Below are 17,466 nucleotides of genomic sequence, written 5' to 3'. Positions count from 1 at the left end.
TTACAGGTATGAACCACTGTGTCCAGCCCTGATTGCCATTCTTATTGGGAGCCTGGAGCACCCCCTATCCCCCAGTTTGTTTCCTTTTATCATCTCTCCTTGCTCCCTGTTCCCTCTCCCCAGAACATCATTTAAATGTGTTTTGTGTGCCTCCTTCTGTCTTTCTGCTAAAAACCTGTTTTGTTAATTGGTATGTGTATTTTTTACATAAATGGTATTGTATCTCAGAACAAAATTTGTATCTCAGAACAGCGACAGCACCATTCATGTGTCATTCCTCTTCCTGGACCCTGTTTCCCGAGTCCTTTCTGTGTGACGCATGCTGCACAAAACGCTTTACATACAGTATGATTAATATTTATTACTAGTATTAACATGTACAACCATGCTCCATGGTCTTTTTACAGAGGAGGAAATTGAGGCACAGAGAGGTTAAGTGGTGGATCTGAAAGCCAAACTCACATGTGTGTGACCCCAGAGTCAGCAAACCTCACAGTCACGCAACACTTAGCCCAAACACTCCATCAAAATCCGTCTATTTATTTTGCAACAAGTACTCCATTGAGTGCTGACTTTGTACCAAGTACTGTTTCTCAGACTGGACATACAGGGATGAATGAGGCAGGCCTGGAGCTTACATCCTCATGAGGAATAAAGAGAATGAAATGAATCATAACATAAACAAGGGCATCATTATAATGGGGAGAAGTGCCTTGAAGGAAAAGTGAAAGGTGCTAGGAGCATGATTTATCAGGCTTCTTTCACGTGCCAGCAACAATGGGGCAGGCATGATTATCCCCATTTTACAGATGAGGAAACTGAGGCTCCAGAAGTGATGTATTTTAACCCATGTTCACTGTAGCATTATTCACAATAGCCAAGAGGTGGAAGCAACCTAGACGTCCATTGACAGATGAATGGGAAAAAATATGCTGTATCCACAGAGTGGAATATTATGCAGCCTTAAAAAAGGAGGAAATCCTGTTATATGCTGCAACATGGATGAGGCTGGAAGACATTATGCTAAGTGAAATAAGCCAGTCACCAAAGGTCAGATACTGCATGATTCCTGTCATATGAAACCTAAAGTAGTCAACCTCCTAGAAACAGAAAGAAGGTCTGGGCATGGTGACTCATGCCTCTAATCCCAGCACTTTGGGAGGCCAAGATGGGTGGATCACTTGAGGTCAGGTGTTCAAGACCAGCCTGGCCAACATAGTGAAACCCCGTCTCTACCAAAAATATAAAAAATTACCCGGGCGTGGTTGCAAGCTCCTGTAATCCCAGTTACTTGGGAGGCTGAGGCAGGAGAATCACTTCAACTCGGGAGGCAGAAGTTACAGTGAGCTGAGATCGCACCACTGCACTCCAGCCTGGGCGACAGAGCGAGACTCTGTTTCAAGGGGGGAAAAAAAGAGAAACAGAAAAAGAGGAATGGTGGTTGCCAAGGGCTGGGGGAAGGGAAAAAAGGACATTGTTCAGTGTGTCTGGAGTTTCAGTTTGCAGGATGAAGTAGTTCTGGAGCTTCACTATACAACAAAAGTGCTTATAATACCGTACTGTATACTTAAAAATGGTGAAGATGGTAAATTTTATGTTATGTGTGTGATTTTTAAAATAACAACTAAAAAAAAAAAAAGAAAAGTGATCCAGGAAAGACATTGGTGTTGAGGTTGACGTACCTATCAAGGACAACTAGACAACTACCACGGCTTCCAGTGCTTTGACAAAACTCAGGTGTGTGGCCTTCTGGTCCAGAGTCTGCCATTTCACATTGTTGGAGCAGTCATTGTATCCCTGAGAGTTGCAGCTCTCTATAAGTTTGCTGTGGCTGAACCAAGAAAGAAGGCATATGTAGAAGCGATGAGGATGGCTGTTATTGTTCAGAGTGCAAAGCGATTTTGGAATATAAAGAATTTCTTTGGGTTGAGTTACCTAGAAGTTTATCACTGACCTGTGTTCCTGAACTATGAAACATGAATATGGGGGCTAAGAAACAGTTTCTCTTTGGGCTGGCAGGGTGGCTCACTCCTGTAATCCCAGAATTTTGGGAGGCCAAGGCAGGTGGATCACTTGAGGTCAGGAGTTCGAGATCAGCATGGCCAACACAGTAAAACCCTGTCTCTACTAAAAATACAAAAATTAGCTGGGTGTGGTGGCGCATGCCCGTAATCCCAGCTACTCAGGAGCCTGAGGCACAAGAATCGCTTGAACCTGGGAGGCGGAGATGGCAGTGAGCCGAGATCACACCACCGCACTCCAGTCTGGGTGATAGAGTAAGACACCGTCTCACACACAAAAAATTAGAAATAGTTTCTCTTGATAAATAAACAATTAATGAGTACTTTGGACAGTAAACAAAGTAAAACTATTTTTTAAAAAGAAGCCATGTGGTTTACCCAGGACACAGCAAGTTGGTGGTGGAGCCAGCATTAGGGTTGAGAGATATCTGGCTCAGGAGCCCTGGCTTGTGCCTAATGCATGGATTTATTGCGAGTTGCAACACCTGAAACTTACTCTGTGACAGACCCTGGGGACGCAGCCCTCTCCTCATGCAGCCCTGGCTTGGGCTGCCTGACTCTACCCAGCCCCACAGTGGACAGAAATTCCATCCTAGACCTGGATGAAGACCAAGAGGCTTCTCCCACCCCCTGCTTCTGTGATGACAGCATATAGGAAGTGCCAACCAGAGGTGATAAATACAGACCTAGAGAGATCCCACAGCTGGAGGGGAGGCCTGAATCCAAGGAGAGAGAACAGGGCAAGGAGGAATGACAGGCGGGTTCAGAGTACAGGTGCAGGTGCTGGGAAACACGTGGGCTCAGCAGCACAGGGCAGGAATAGTGTGGAGAATCAGGCACCGAGCCCAGGATGGCGAGTTCCAGCACACTCTGGCTGCCCACAGAGCTAATAGAATGTTGGCTATATTATTAGAAGGAAAGAGTCAATGAAGGAGGGAGGCGGTTGCCATTGATGCATTTGTGCTACAAACATTCATGGTACACCTACCGTGTGCCAGACCCTCCACTGGGCACTAGGGCACACAAAGATCAATTAGAGGCCGTCCTTACCCTCTAAGCATCATCAAGTACTGGGCACTTGCTACGTGCAGGCTCTCAGCTGGTGCTGTAGAACCATCTCGTTTCATCCCCAGAGCCCTAGGAGGCAGCTCCTAGAGGACAGAGACAGGTCATTATCCTGTCTTCAGGCAACTGAGGTACTATCACGGGTGGGGTGGGGTTGGTGCAGGAAGTATCTTCTGGCGTGTCTGCTCTGCACTTCCTTCCTCCCCATTCTCAGATACTTCCCCATTCCTCTGCGGGGGCGTAGACCTGGCCCTACTGGCCATGGTTGACTAGACAGGGCTGGGCCAGAGTCCTGACACCCTCTACCCACTGAGATGATCCAGCATTCAAACAGGGTCTTTTTTTTTTTTTTTTAAGACAAAAAAGGGCTAGACAAAAGAAAGACTAGAGAGCAGTGGCGTGATCATTGCTCACTGCAGCCTTGAACTCCTGGGCTCAAGAGATCCTCCCACCTTAGCCCCGCCAAGTAGCTGGGACTACAGGCATGCACCACCATGCCCAGCTAATTTTTAAATATATATATTTTTAGAGACAGGGGTCTCGCTATGTTGCCCAGGCTGGTCTCAAACTCCTGTGCTCAAATGACCCTCCCATCTTGGCTCCTAAAGTGCTGGGATTATAGGCATGAGCCATGGTGCCTGGTCTGTGTGAGACATTCTGAAGGGTACATTACTCCCTTCTCTTTGCTCAAACATCTATAGGAGTAGGGTAATCTCCCTGTTCAGAGATGATAAAAGGGAGGCTCAGAGAGGTTATGACATTTGGCCTCAGTCATAGGCTTACCTGAGACTGTCTGACCCCAAAGCCCCTGCCTCTATGCATTGTAACATCAGTTAATCCAGCTAATAACAAAACACCTAGCTGTTTTTGTTTTCGTTTTTGTTGAGACAGGGTCTGGCTCTGTCACTCAGGCTGGAGAGCAGTGGTGTAATCTTAGCTCACTGCAACCTCTGCCTCCCCCAGGGTCAGGCCATCCTGCCACCTCCCAAGTACCTGGAACTACAGGCGAACGCCGCCACACCCAGCTAATTTTTGTATTTTCAGTAGAGCCTGGTTTTTGTCATGTTGTGAAGGATGGTCTTGAACTCCTGAGCTCAAGTGATCTGCCTGCCTTGGCCTCCCAAGGTGCTGAGATTAGAGGCGTGAGCCACCGTGCCCGGCCCCTAGCTATTATTGATATGAGGCTTCATGAATAAAAATGACCTAGTTCACAGAATAAATTTTATTGCTTTTCACCAGAGGAAACTTTTTGAGAAAGTGTGGGCTTGGAAAGTGTGGCCATGAATTAACTGAGAAACCAAACTCTTTTTTTTTGAGATGGAGTCTCATTCTATTGCCAGGCTGGAGTGCAGTGGCGTGATCTCGGCTCACTGCAACCTCTGACTCCCTGGTTCAAGCGATTCTCCTGCCTCAGCCTCCCGAGTAGCTGGGATTATAGACATGTGCCACCACACCTGGCTAATTTGTGTATTTTTAGTAGAGATGAGGTTTCACCATGTTGGCCAGAAGGTTCTCAATCTCCTGACCTTGTGATCAACCCGCCTCGGCCTCCCAAAGTGCTGGAATTACAGGTGTGAGCCACTGTGCATGGCCCAAACTCTTTTCTTAATAACTCAATGGATTTTTTTTTTCTATTCTAGGATATCCGACTCAATGCAAGCCTATTAATTTAGCAACAGAGTAACTATGAAGAAAGTGCAGTTCATGTCTTTCCCTTAAAACCACTTGTCTCAAACTGGGAGCACTGAGGCGTCACACAAGTCAATTTCCATTAAACACGTTTTTGAAACTCCGAATGTCTCAGAGAACTCAACATTTGAATATTCTGCAAAAGTGAGAGCCAAACCCACACGTTTTCAATTACAAAATGTCACATTGGAAAATATACTGTGGTGACATTTTGGTGGCCTGCAGTTGAAAATTGGCCTTATAACAAAATCTGATCTCTGTTAGACATTAATTCTTAGCACAATATATTTCAAACAATTGGAAGAGTTAATGTCATTCATTCACTCCCTCTCACCCACTAATTCAATCAACAAAAGTTAATTAGGAACCTGTTATCAGCAAGGCACTGCATCGTTTAGATATAATCAATCTCTCTCTCTCTCTCTCTGACAGGGTCTCACTCTGTCGCCCAGGCTGGAGTGCAGTGGGGCGATCAGGGCTCACTGCAGCCTCTATCGCCCGGGCTCTAGCAATCTTCCCATCTCAGCCGTCCAAGTAGCTGGGACTATAGGCATGTGCCATCATGCCTGGCTAATTTTTTAAAATTTTTAGTAGAGATGAGGCCTTGCTATTTTGCCCAGGCTGGTCTCGAACTCTTGAGCTCAAGTGATCCTACCATCTTGGACTCCCAAACAGTTGGGATTACAGGCATGAGCCACCGCTCCTGGCCAAGTCATCACTTCTCTTAGGAGAAACCAAGATGGATAAATTGCTTTCTTTCTGAAGCTCATAATTTAGTGGCAGAGAACTATGAGCGGAAAAAAAATGGAAGAATTTAATGTACTAGGCTGCTTTACCCATCATGTGAATAATTTCTTAAAATAACCCAGCATGATATGTACATAAAAATTTTCCAGTTCACTGTCAACAACAAATTCTGCATAAGATAGAACAGAATCACGACTATTTTGCTGGTGTGAGTGAAGTGCTAAGGGAACATGGGGAGATTCTTTCTGGCTGGGGTGGCAATGTCAGGGAGGTGTTGCCTGAGCTGCATCTTCAAAAGTTAGGAGATTTCATAAGGCAAAGAAGAAAGCAGGGATAAGGCAAGTGTTCGGAGGTGTATGATGACACGGAGTAGCAAAGGATCCTGGTGCACAGTGAGAGTGGGTGTGGTATGAAATCATAGAGCACTGGGAGGGAAGGTGAAGGTGCGGTCAGCTGGAGCCAACCCCCAGCAACAATTTCTAGGCTGATCTTGATTGATAGGGCCCTCTGGAGACCCTCTCAAAGGGAGGAGGGAGCCCAGCTGCTCTAGTTGCATCCAGAAGGGTCTGTGCTCCAGCAAAGGATACAATCAACAAAGCGAAGAGGCAACCCACAGAACAAGAGAAAATATTTACAAACTACTCCTCTGACAAGGGATTAATAACCAGAATATACAAAGGAGCTCAAACAACTCTATAGAAAAAAACTCTTAATTCGATCAAAAAATGGACAAAAGATTTGAATAGATATTTCTCAAAAGAAGACATACAAATGGCAAACAAGCATATGAAAAGGTGCTTGACATCACTGATCATCAGAGAAGGCAAATCAAAACTACAAAGAGCTGTCATCTCACCCCAGTTAACATGGCTTATATCCAAAAGACAGGCAATAACAAATGCTGGAGAGGATGTGGAGCAAAGGGAACCCTTGTACATTGTTAGTGGGAACGTAAACTAGTACAACCACTATGGAGAACAGTTGGAGGTTCCTCAAAAAACTAAAAATTGAGCTACCATATGATCCAGGAATCCCACTGCTGGGTAAATAAACAAAAGGAAGGAACTCAGTATATCGAAGAGATATCTGCACTCCTATGTTTGTTGCAGCACTGCTTACAATAGCTAAGATTTGGAAGCAACCTGAGTGTCCAATAACAGATGAATGGATAAAGAAAATGTGGTTCATACATGCAATGGAGTACTATTCAGCGCAGTGGCTCACACCTGTAATCCCAGCACTTTGGGAGGCTGAGGCAGGTGGATCACCTGAGGCCAGCCTGGTGAACATGGCAAAACCCCATCTCTACAAAAAAAAAAAAATCATCTGGGTGTGGTGACCCATGCCTGTAGTCCCAGTTACTAGGGAGGCTGAGGCAGGAGAATCGCTTGAACCCGGGAGGCGGAGGTTGCAGTGAGCCGAGATGGCGCCACTGCACTCCAGCCTGGGCGACAGATCGAGACTCCATCTCAAAAAAAAAAAAAAAAGATCTAGTCTTTTGCAACAACGTGGATGGAACTGGAGATCATCATGTTAAGTGAAATAAGCCAGGCACACAAAGACAAGTGGCATGTGTTCTCACTTATTTGTGGGATCTAAAAATCAAATCAATTGAAGTCATGGGCATAGAGAGTAGAAGGATGGTTACCAGAGGCTGGGAAGGGTAGTGGGGGGTTGAATGGGAGGTGGATAGTTAATGGGTACAAAAAAAATTAGAAAGAATAGAAGGGTCTGTGTTTAGGCAGGCTCCCAGGGAGGGGCAGGGAGCATGCACTCAGCATGTCAATGAGATGCTGGGGTCACTGAGCTGGGGAGGGGTTCTCGAGGCAGGTATGTTGGAGGGCACCCACTGGGGTGGGAGTTGATGAGGAGTAAGAAGTCAGGGATTAGCTCTTAAACCCTCAGTCCTAGAGTTGGCACGGCCTTTTCAGAATTACAAGTTCCTCAAAAAGTTAAGCCTAGAATTACTACTACATGACCCAGCAATTCCACCCCTAAGTACTAGGTTGGTGCAAAAGGAAATGACCTTTGCATCAACCCAAAGAACTGAAAACAGAGACTCAAACAAATACACATAGCAGCGCTATTCACAATCGCCGAAAGGTAGAAAAAGCCCAGATGTCGATCAATGGAGGAATGAATAAACAAAACATGGTCTACCCTTACAACGAAATATTATTCAGTCATAAAAAGGAATGAAGTTCTGACACATGCTACAACATGGATAAATCTCAAAATATTTTTTATGCTATATGAATGAATGCAGAGGTAAAATGCCCCATAGTCTACGAATCCATTTATAGGAACCTTCAAGAGTAGGTAAATCTATAAAGACAGAAAATAAATTAGTGGTTGCCAGGGGCCTGGGAGGAATAAGAGATGACTGCTTAATGGGTACAGGGGTCTCTGGGGTGATGAAAAAAATCTGGAATTAGATAGCGGTGGTGGCTGCATAGCATTGTGGATGTTCTAAAACGGTCTGAATTTTCACTTAAAAAGGTTAATGTTATGTTTATCTTAATAAAAATGAAAAAGCCAGGCGCGGTGGCTCACGCCTATAATCCTAGCACTTTGGGAGGCCGAGACGGGTAGATCACCTGAGGTCAGGAGTTCGAGACCAGCCTGACCAACATGGAGAAACCCCGTCTTTATTAAAAATACAAAATTAGCCGGGCGTGGTGGCAGGCGCCTGTAATCCCAGCTACTTTGGAGGCTGAGGCGGGAGAATCCCTTGGACCTGGGAGGCGGAGGTTGCAGTGAGCCGAGATGGCGCCACTGCAATCCAGCCTGGGCAACAGAGTGAGACTCCATCTCAAAAAAAAAAAAAAAAAGAAAAGAGAAAAAGAGATTATGGAGTTGGCTGTCTTCTGTAGATGGGAAGAGAGGACCAAAGAAGTGTGTGTAGAGTAATGACACACTCTGATCACACAGACTTATTCTTCAATTTCCACCTGCTACAGGCTGTGTGACCCCAAGACTGCCATTGTTTTTTTTTTTTTTTCCTGAGACAAGGTCTGGCTCTATTGCCCAAGCTGGAGTGCAGTGGTGCCATCTCAGCAACCTCTAGCTCCCAGGCTCAAGTGATCCTCCCATCTCAGCCTACCGAGTAGCTGGGACTATAGGCACATGCCACCACACCTGGCTAATTTTTGTATTTCTTTTTTGGAGAGATGGGGTTTCACCATGTTGCCCAGGCTGATCTTGAACTCCTGGGCTCAAGCAGTCCTCCCACCTTGGCCTCTCAAAGTGCAGGGATTACAGGTGTGAACCACCATGCCTAGCCGAGAGAAGCTAATTTTCTGTGCAGTATTGAAATGGCAAATAAATGTTACAACACGTGCCAGTGCTGGCCAATGAGTATTGCCTATTTGGAGCAGGGAACAAAAAGATTTTACGGCCTCTTTTAGGTTTACTTAATTTATTTTTTATTTTTCATTATTTTTTGACCTGTTAGCAGGAAGCACTCTTTTAGGTTTTCAGGGGAAAAAAATGTGATAGATTAGTGATGTCTGTTATGTGCACCATAATAGATAATTAAGATATGTGGGTTGTGCATGGAGGTGGTATTTGAGCCTGGGTTTTAAAATATAAAGCTTGGGGCTGGGCGCAGTGACTCACACTTGGAATCCCAGCACTTTGGGAGGCTGAGGTGGATGGATCACCTGAGGTCAGGAGTTCAAGACCAGCCTGGCCAAAATGGTGAAATCCTGTCTCTACTAAAAATATAAAAATTAGCCATGAATGGTGGTGTGCGCCTGTAATCCCAGCTACTGGGGAGGCTGAGACAGGAGAATTGCTTGAACCCGGGAGGTGGGGGTTGCAGTGAGCCTAGATCGTGCCACTGCACTCCAGCCTGGGCGACAGAGCAAGAATCCGTCTCAAAAAAAAAAAAAAAAAAAAAAAAAATATATATATATATATATATAAAGCTTGGATCCAAACCACTGCCCTATCTTAGGTACTTGTATAACAGGGTGAAACTTACGAAAACGCTCTGAGCCTCAGTTTCCTGATTTGTAGATTGGAGATGGTGATGCCTCTCTCACTGCAGGGTTGTGCTGGGAATTGGGGATAATGGATGAACACATCCTGGACAATCATAGGCACACAAGTCATTTGCATTTACTCTGTCCCTGACTTGCTCCTGTCTTATACTTTCTGCTGAAGATGTAGTCATTGATTCTAGAGCCCTATGGTCTGAGATCCCTGGAGATTTCTGGAATTGCCAAGGAAAGAGGCCCCACAGATAGGCAGACTTTCCCTGCAGGCTTGCACTGGAAACCCCAGATGCAGGCTGCCACAAGGGAAGGCTCTCTTTCTTGGTACAGATGCCTGAAGCATCAATGATGATAGAAGGGAGCTGGGTGCCCAGAGTTCCAGTATATCCCTGCTGGTGCGCAAGTCTCCAACATGCTCTGGCCCAACTTGCCATCATCCTTCTCCTGGATGAAGGCAATGATATCCTAAATAGCCTCTCGGCTTCCTCTCTTTATTTTATTTTTTTGAGAGACACGGTCTTACTCTGTCACCCAGGCTGGAGTGCACTGGTGTGATCTTGGCTCACTGTAACCTCTGCCTCCCAGATTCAAGTGATTCTCCTGCCTCAGCTTCCTGAGCAGCTGGGATTACAGGTGCACGCCACCACACCTGGCTAATTTTTGTATGTTTTGTAGAGACAGGGTTTCACCATGTTGGCTAGGCTGGTCTTGAACTCCTGACCTCAAGTGATCCCTCGGCCTCCCAGAGTCCTGGAATTACAGGCATGAGCCACCTTGCCTGGCTGGATCACATTGTTTCTAAGGCCCGTTCGGACTCTGAGAAACACCTGGCAAGCGTGCTAAGAGTTCCATATTACTGAGAATTTGCCACAGCATTTTCCCCAAGCCTTGCTCCTACCTGGAAGTGGCGTTAGTATATCCCTCTTTGATTCTACCAGGCCCTTTGCAATCCGCTAGACCCTGGATGTGCGCATCTGGGGAAAGAAGCAGGTGAAGGATTCCTGGTTAGAAGGGAGGTGCTTTCAGAGCACTGGCACGCCATGAAATTGTGACCAAGGAGGTTGGAGAAATCTGAAAATCTGAAGTTACAGCAGGCTGGTTGTTGGCCCTCCCGGTCTCTGAGACCCCCAATCTCCCCCATGCATTTCCCGAACCTCAGTTCTTAGCATACTACCTACCCTTCCTTTCAGCTTTTATGTCTCATATGACTTGTGTTTACTCAACATTTTTCTTGAAATCAACTTGCTTTTTCAATTTAAAAAGGTAATTTTCCTAGAATCCTTTCCAATTGCTACCTTCTAGCCAGGTGTGGTGGCTCATGCCTGTAATCCCAGAATTTTGGGATGCCGAGGCAGATGGATCAGCTGAGGCCAGGCGTTTGAGACTAGCCTGGCTAACATGGTGAAACCTCTGTCTCTACAAAGAAAAATATAACAAATAAAAAAACCTAATTGCTACCTTCCCCCCTCAAGTTTTATTTGCTACAAAGGCAACTAGGAAAAGAACATAATAAAATCAAAGCAAGTTATTCAATTAAAAGCCAGACAGAGTGGACTGCCCAAGGCTATAGCCCCAGGCCTGGCTCCCTCCGTTCCCTAGAGACTGGCAGAGAGCAGACAGGTGTTAAAGGCAGGCTGGCATCACATGGGGACCTTTTCCTTGACATGATCAGAACTGAAAGAGAAATTTAAATCCATCAGTAAATCAAACAGAATAGGAATTGTCAGGGTACATAGCAAATGCTGGTAATTTTTGTTTCAGCTGTGCAGTGGGCCTGAAGTAAGTTCTCTTCCTTACTGTGTGTCTCAGTCAAAACAAGTCAAAACCCTGGTCTAGCCAGATAGTGAGCTCTTCAGTCCCACCCACCTCTCCTCGTCCTTTTTCTTTTGATTAAAATGCAAATTAGCTCTCTCTGCTTCCTTCGTGTGCCTGGTGCATTGCGGGGAGGGGCGAGATGAGCTAAGAGGCCGAGTTCAATGTTTAAATCAGTAAAAGTGAAAGGAATTCAGGTGAAAGTGGAAACAAATTCTTCCAATTTGCTCTGGAGAAAGAATAATCATAGTAAAAGTACCAGCTCCCATTTATTTACTTACTGTTCACCTACCACGTGCAATAGACCTTCCATAGGTCCTTTGGGTAATCTGCAGGATTGGCCTTATAAAACCGGTTCAGAAGCCTAAAAGGCTTGTTCAAGGTCTTAGAGCTCAAAAGCCAGAAATTTCTAGCATTGGCTGCACCTGACGCTCGCTCACCAGAAGCTTACACTTGTGTCAAAGCCCCACCCAGACTAAGTAGGTCTGAGTCTCACAGGTGTGACCTGGGCACCGGGGGAAGCTCTGGAGGCTCGGAGGCTGAGAACTACTGTTAATTACCATAAAGGGTGGACGGTGGGCCCCGCATATGACCACAGGTCTTCATGATCCTCAAATCCCTGGAACTGGAGGTCAAACATCCCATGGATACAGGGAGAAAAAAGCCTGTGGAGGCAGAGTGTGAGGTGCTGGATATGAAACTGCTTCTTCCCTGCATCTCCCCAGTCTTGCATCCTTCAAAATGATCTTACCCCCAGACTAGACATCCCTGGCCTCTCACTGACCTGCCGTATAACCTCAGGCACATTAAGTAACGTCTCTGTGCCTCAGTTTCCTGATCTGTAAAATGGGAGTAATAGCAATTGGAACTATTTTGTGGGCTGGCAGAAGTCCTTACTGTTTCCCCAGCCCCAGAGCAGTGCCTGGCTGCAAACAATCATTGAATAAACAGTAAATGCTCAACAAGCAGCCTATGAAGATGGCGTCTGACTCACCTTTCTACTCCGCTGCTTCCCAGGTCCTGTGAACACGAACTCTTTGCATGCATCATCGGCTAGAAATGGACCCCCCAGATCTCTCTAGAAAAGACCCTGCCTCTCATTTTCCTATCAGCCGTTGGGACCAAGACAAAAGTGCTGGCAGATGCTGAGGACATTCCTTTCCCGTCTGCAGCCCCAGCTGCTGGCTTCTCTGCAGACTCAAAGGGACACAAAGACACACTCAGCCAAGTGCACTTCAGTTGTCAAGGCCAGGGGTTGCCATAGCAGCCCATAAAGCCGGAGCCATGGGCCTGTGCAGATGGGGCTAACAGGGCCCCATTCAGGGGCAGTGGCACAGGGACAGAGGCTTTATCTCACATCCACCTTTCTCCTCCGACTTCAGCTGCAACAGCCTCTTCTGACTTTCCCCTCCGCATGGGCCCCAGTCCTCTCTCCCTGCAGGCATGACTTCCTATCACCTGCCTCTTGGGCATCATAAAATTATCAGTGACTTGTATAGGGAGACAGAAATACTGTTCTTGGAAACAGGCAAATGTCCATTCCTAAGAAAGACTGAGAATGATGTGGGGAAAGTAACAAGAGCCAGAAATTGGGTCTAAAGTGTGGCTGGGCCATATATATTACCTAGGCAAGTTGCTGAACTCATCAGGGCCTTAGTTTCTGCATCTGTAAAATGAGAAGAATGAAATCTATTTGTGAGGTCAGGAGGCACTCAACTGGCTTAGGGTCAATTGAAGAAAGTACATAGGATGTGGAAGAGATGCCTGTTGCAGGCCATTTTCTGTTTCCAAAGAGCTCTTTAAAATTGTGCATTTTGGCTGGGCACGATGGCTCACGCCTGTAATCCTAGCACTTTGGGAGGCCGAGGCAGGCAGATCACCTGAGGTCAAAAGTTCGAGACCAGCCTGGCCAAAATGGTGAAGTCCCAACTCTACAAAAAAAAATACAGAAATCAGCTGGGCGTGGTGGCAGGTGCCTGTAGTTCCAGCTACTTGGGAGGCTGAGGCAGGAGAATTGCTTAAACCTGAGAAGTGAATGTTGCAGTGAGTAGAGATGGTGCCACTGCTCTCCAACCTGGCGACAAGAGTGAAACTCCACCTCAAAAATAAATAAACGAGTAAACAAAAATTGTGAACAACTTCTTTTTTTCCTTCTCCTTCTCCTCCTCCTCCTCCTACTCCTTCTTCTTTCTTCTTTTTTTAGAGAGGGAGAGACAAGGTCTCACTACGTTTCCCAGGCTGGACTTGAAGTTAGTAAAGGCACTTCTTCTATGGCCTGATGAGCTGCTAAAGACTATTGGCACATGCGGTGGTCCTGCTACCAGCCTCAACATCCAGATTTCATGAGAAACAAGCTGATCCGCCTCAACCTCTTTCATCCTCATGCTCCTGTCTCAGAGTCCTCTCTGCCCACCTCAATCAGGAATCCAGGGAGAACGAACACATCGTTGCTAGCAGGCAGGTAGTTACCCAGCCTGTGAAAAAACTGGAGAGAAAAATGAACAGACAGGGCTTCAAATCCAAGCCTCCGAATGTGAGACACAGATAGCCTTTGTTCTGGAGGTAGGAAATAATATGGAAAGAAACATCTGCAAAAGGATAAGCTAGCTTTGGATTTCTGATCCTACAAGGGAGGAGGAGTGAAAGAATGGAATTGGCCTAGAAAGGATGCTTGTACCTACGCTGAAGTAGCTACCCGGGCCAACGCCACAGAAGGTCCGGCTTGTAAAATCTGTTTGTTCAGTTCAATAAATGCTTTCTGCACACCTGTGCTGAGCCCCAGAGATTCCTCAGTAAACAAGGACACGTCCTGCTGTGTTCTGTGGGATCTCGTGTTCCCGTGGGGAGGCCCAACAAGCAACAAACAAATCAGGTCGGTGTGATTGGAGGAAACGCACTTCCCGTTCAGAGAAAACAAACCACTTTCACGGACTCCAGAAACTGCTAAGTATGCAAAAATCACAGCATATAACAAGTGAAACATTTATATCTCCTTCAAGGACCACACAGCTCCAGACTTGGAAACACTTTGTTGGTGGCTGGAGTCACGCTGTGTGCCTGGCAGCATTCCGACATGCACTTGCAAAGACCTTAACTTTTCTGTAATTCAAAGTATCTTTCATTTCTGCCTGTGTGTGCAGGTATCTGCTCTGATTTTATGAATGAATGCCAATCATGTCAAGGTTTCACATACACCGTCTTATCTACTCCTGGGAGGCAAATACTTCTGTTCCTGTTGTTCTCTAAAACCCTGCCCCCTGACTGAGGCTGCCATTTAGGGGTCATCTTCCCAGAGGCAGGGGCTGGCTCAGGGGACCTCAGAGACCAGCTCTGGGAAGCATGTACCTAGAGGGTGCCCTCCATTTCCAGGGTCCAGAACGGTGCCTGGCTATTGTAGGTGCTCAAAAACACTTGTTGAATTCAATCATGGAGTTTCAGCCCTATACTCTGACAACTACAGGAACTGAACTGAAAAGCAACCTCTGAGTCCCATCCGTCAGATTAATGCAATGTTTCTCAAACTTTTTTTCATTGCCATTCCCCTAAAGATTCTTTATTAGCTACATACCCCATGAAATTTTAATTCCACAGATATTTGTACATCTGCTTATGTATTGTATTTTATATCTGTACTTTATTCATAAAGAGTAAGATTTCTTTTCTTTCCCATAAATGTTCACTCTCTTGGGAATACTGATCCCACTAAGAATGCAGGGATTAAGCGCACACCTGCCATGTGCCAGTTGCTGGGTTGGAGATTTGTTCTGCTTCATCTTATTCCATTCTTGCAACAGTATTACACAGTATGCATCATCAACGCTATGAGACTGAGGATGAGACTGAGGTTCAGAGAGGGTTGTGGCTTATCCTATGTCACACAGCTTGTCAACGGCAGAGCCAGTCTTCAAACTCGGGTCTGTGAGGCTTTAAAGCTAGTGCTGTTCTGTTTCCTTGCACAGAGAAATAACATGCCCAAGCTCACCTCATGGAGAAGAGGTGACCTGGGACCTGATGTGTAATCCCAGCACATTGGGAGGCCAAGGTGAGAGGATCGCTTGAGCCCAGGAGATTGAGATCAGCCTGGGTGACAGAGCGAGACCCCATCTCTAAAAGAAAAAAAAAAAGAGGTGATTTGGGATTTTAATTTAATTCTTAAATTAGTTCTTCTGATTCCAACTTCAGTTTCTTTTTACCCAATACGTTGCCTCAAAAATATCTTTAGGCTACTTGACAAACTCACTGGGTATAAAAATCAGTGTCTTGGACTATCTTAAGAGAGAAAGGAACAGAAAAGAAGGAACAGAAAGAGGTGCCTGATGGATTGATTGGGAGACTCTGGTCTAAGCTACAGCACCAGGGCTAGAGTGTATTAATGTAACTTAGAAATCAATTCACTGCGCTGTCACCTGCTGGTCTGGTTTGGTTTGGAGTCACAATGAAGGCACAGGTAGTTTGCTCTAAGACAGTACTGCCCAAAAGAAATATAACACAAGCTTTCAATGCAAACCACATAGGTAATTTTACATTTTCTGGTAGCCATATGAAAAAAGCAAAAACAGCTGAAACCAATTTTTTTCATGTATCTTATTTAACCCATTGTATCTAAAATGTAATAATTTGGATACATAATCAATATAGTTATTATTATTACTTTTGAGATGGAGTTTTGCTCTTGTTGCCCAGGCTGAAGTGCAGTGGCACAATCTTGGCTCACTGCAACCTCCGCCTCCCAGGTTCAAGCGATTCTCCTGCCTCAGCCTCCCGAGTAGCTGGGATGAAAGGTGTGTGCCATCACTCCTGGCTAATTTTTGTATTTTTAGTAGAGACAAAGTTTCACCATGTTGGTCAGGCTGGTCTCAAACTCCTGACCTCAAGTGATCCACCCGCCTTGGCCTCCTAAAGTGCTGGGATTACAGACGCGAGGTACAGTGCCTGGCCATCAATACAGTTATTAATAAGATATTTTGCATTTCTTTTTCGGATGTGTGCTAAGTCTTCAAAATCTGGTGTGAATTTCACACTCACAGCACATCACAGTTTAGAATAGCCACGTCTCAGATGCTCAATGACCAGATGTGATGAACGGCTACCGTACTGGCCTGTGCGGGCTGACGCATTGCATCAGGATTGCAGTGTGGTCACAGGAACATACAATCTGATCTGCTGAAATGCCACGGCCTGCCTGGGCCTGTCTGCTGCAATGACGTAGGCACAAGTAGTTTAGTCCAGGAGAGGCTCTCAACGGGATCCAATAAAAAGGGAGAGCAGACAGGGCTGGCTACATGATGTGTGGGACCCAGTGCATAAAATAAATATTCGAGGCCCCTTGTGAGAAAATGGTTACGAATTGCAAGCCAGTGACATGGGGGGATCTTCTGAACACGGGACCCTGTGTGACCATATAGATCACAAACCCATGAAGCACGCCCTGGGTACAGAAGAAAAAACACCCTTCAGGTTTCCCCATCACTGGCCAAGGCGAGGGTGCTGGGATCACGACTGCAGCAACAAATACAATTAGCAGCAGCAACAGCAGACACTTGCTCATCACTTACTTTAGGCCAAACCCTGTTCTAAGTTCTTTATATATCATAATACCCATCAGAACAACCTTCTGATATTATAATTATCCACTCGTAGCAAAAAAAAAAAAAAAAAAAAGGAAACAGATCACAGAGAGGTTAAGTGATTTGCCTGACATCACACAGCCACGTAGTATCTTTAGTACTAAATTTCACAAAACGGGGTGGGGGCATGATGTGGCCTGGGCTTACAACTAGCTGTGCCTCTGTTTTCTCCACTGGAAAATGGGTGTGATAGAGCTCTCCCATCCCCAAGCTGCTCTGAGGATGAAATGAGATAATCCACGCACAAAGCTAAGCAGAGTGCCCAGCCTGGGCACTGGAAAATCTTCAGACCCACATAAAAGTTATGAACATAGTTCCACAGCCGCCTGTAATCCTCAAAACTGTTAACATTTTGCCACACTCGTGCCCACTCTATTATCTATCTTCTGAATTATTTGAGTTAGTTGTGGACATTGTGATATTTCATCCTTGAATCCTTCAGCCTGTATCTTCTAAGAACAAGAACGTTCTCTTACATAACCTCAGTACAAATGATCTGAGATACAA

The 17,466-nt window shown here is 45.7% G+C and overlaps 1 protein-coding gene across 15 annotated transcripts in view; it reads right to left on the bottom strand.

Moving 5' to 3' along the window:
* The window catches only part of ABAT (4-aminobutyrate aminotransferase), a 161,749-nt gene that overhangs the window by 49,865 nt on the left and 94,418 nt on the right, over positions 1 to 17,466 (bottom strand). Inside the window, exons 2-3 of one of the 15 annotated variants that reach the window (XM_063796607.1) lie at positions 12,957 to 12,998; positions 10,419 to 10,494 (exon numbers count right to left, since the gene is read on the bottom strand). The exons of 10 other annotated variants lie outside the window; for them this stretch is intronic. Coding sequence is in view for 1 of the 5 variants with exons in the window: in XM_063796608.1 (XP_063652678.1) it covers positions 12,957 to 12,978 (22 nt within the window). In the remaining 4 variants the exon portion in view is untranslated. Of the gene's footprint in view, positions 1 to 1,682; positions 1,702 to 10,418; positions 10,495 to 12,326; positions 12,549 to 12,956; positions 12,999 to 17,466 lie in introns of those variants that run through there. 4 more of the 15 variants (XM_063796608.1, XM_016929381.4, XM_016929382.4 and 1 more) reach the window with 4 other exon arrangements.

Source organism: Pan troglodytes, chromosome 18 (assembly GCF_028858775.2).
Source record: "Pan troglodytes isolate AG18354 chromosome 18, NHGRI_mPanTro3-v2.0_pri, whole genome shotgun sequence".
NCBI lineage: Eukaryota > Metazoa > Chordata > Mammalia > Primates > Hominidae > Pan > Pan troglodytes.
The sequence above is the reverse complement of the archived record's forward strand: the minus strand, read 5'-3'. Positions and strand labels throughout refer to the sequence as shown.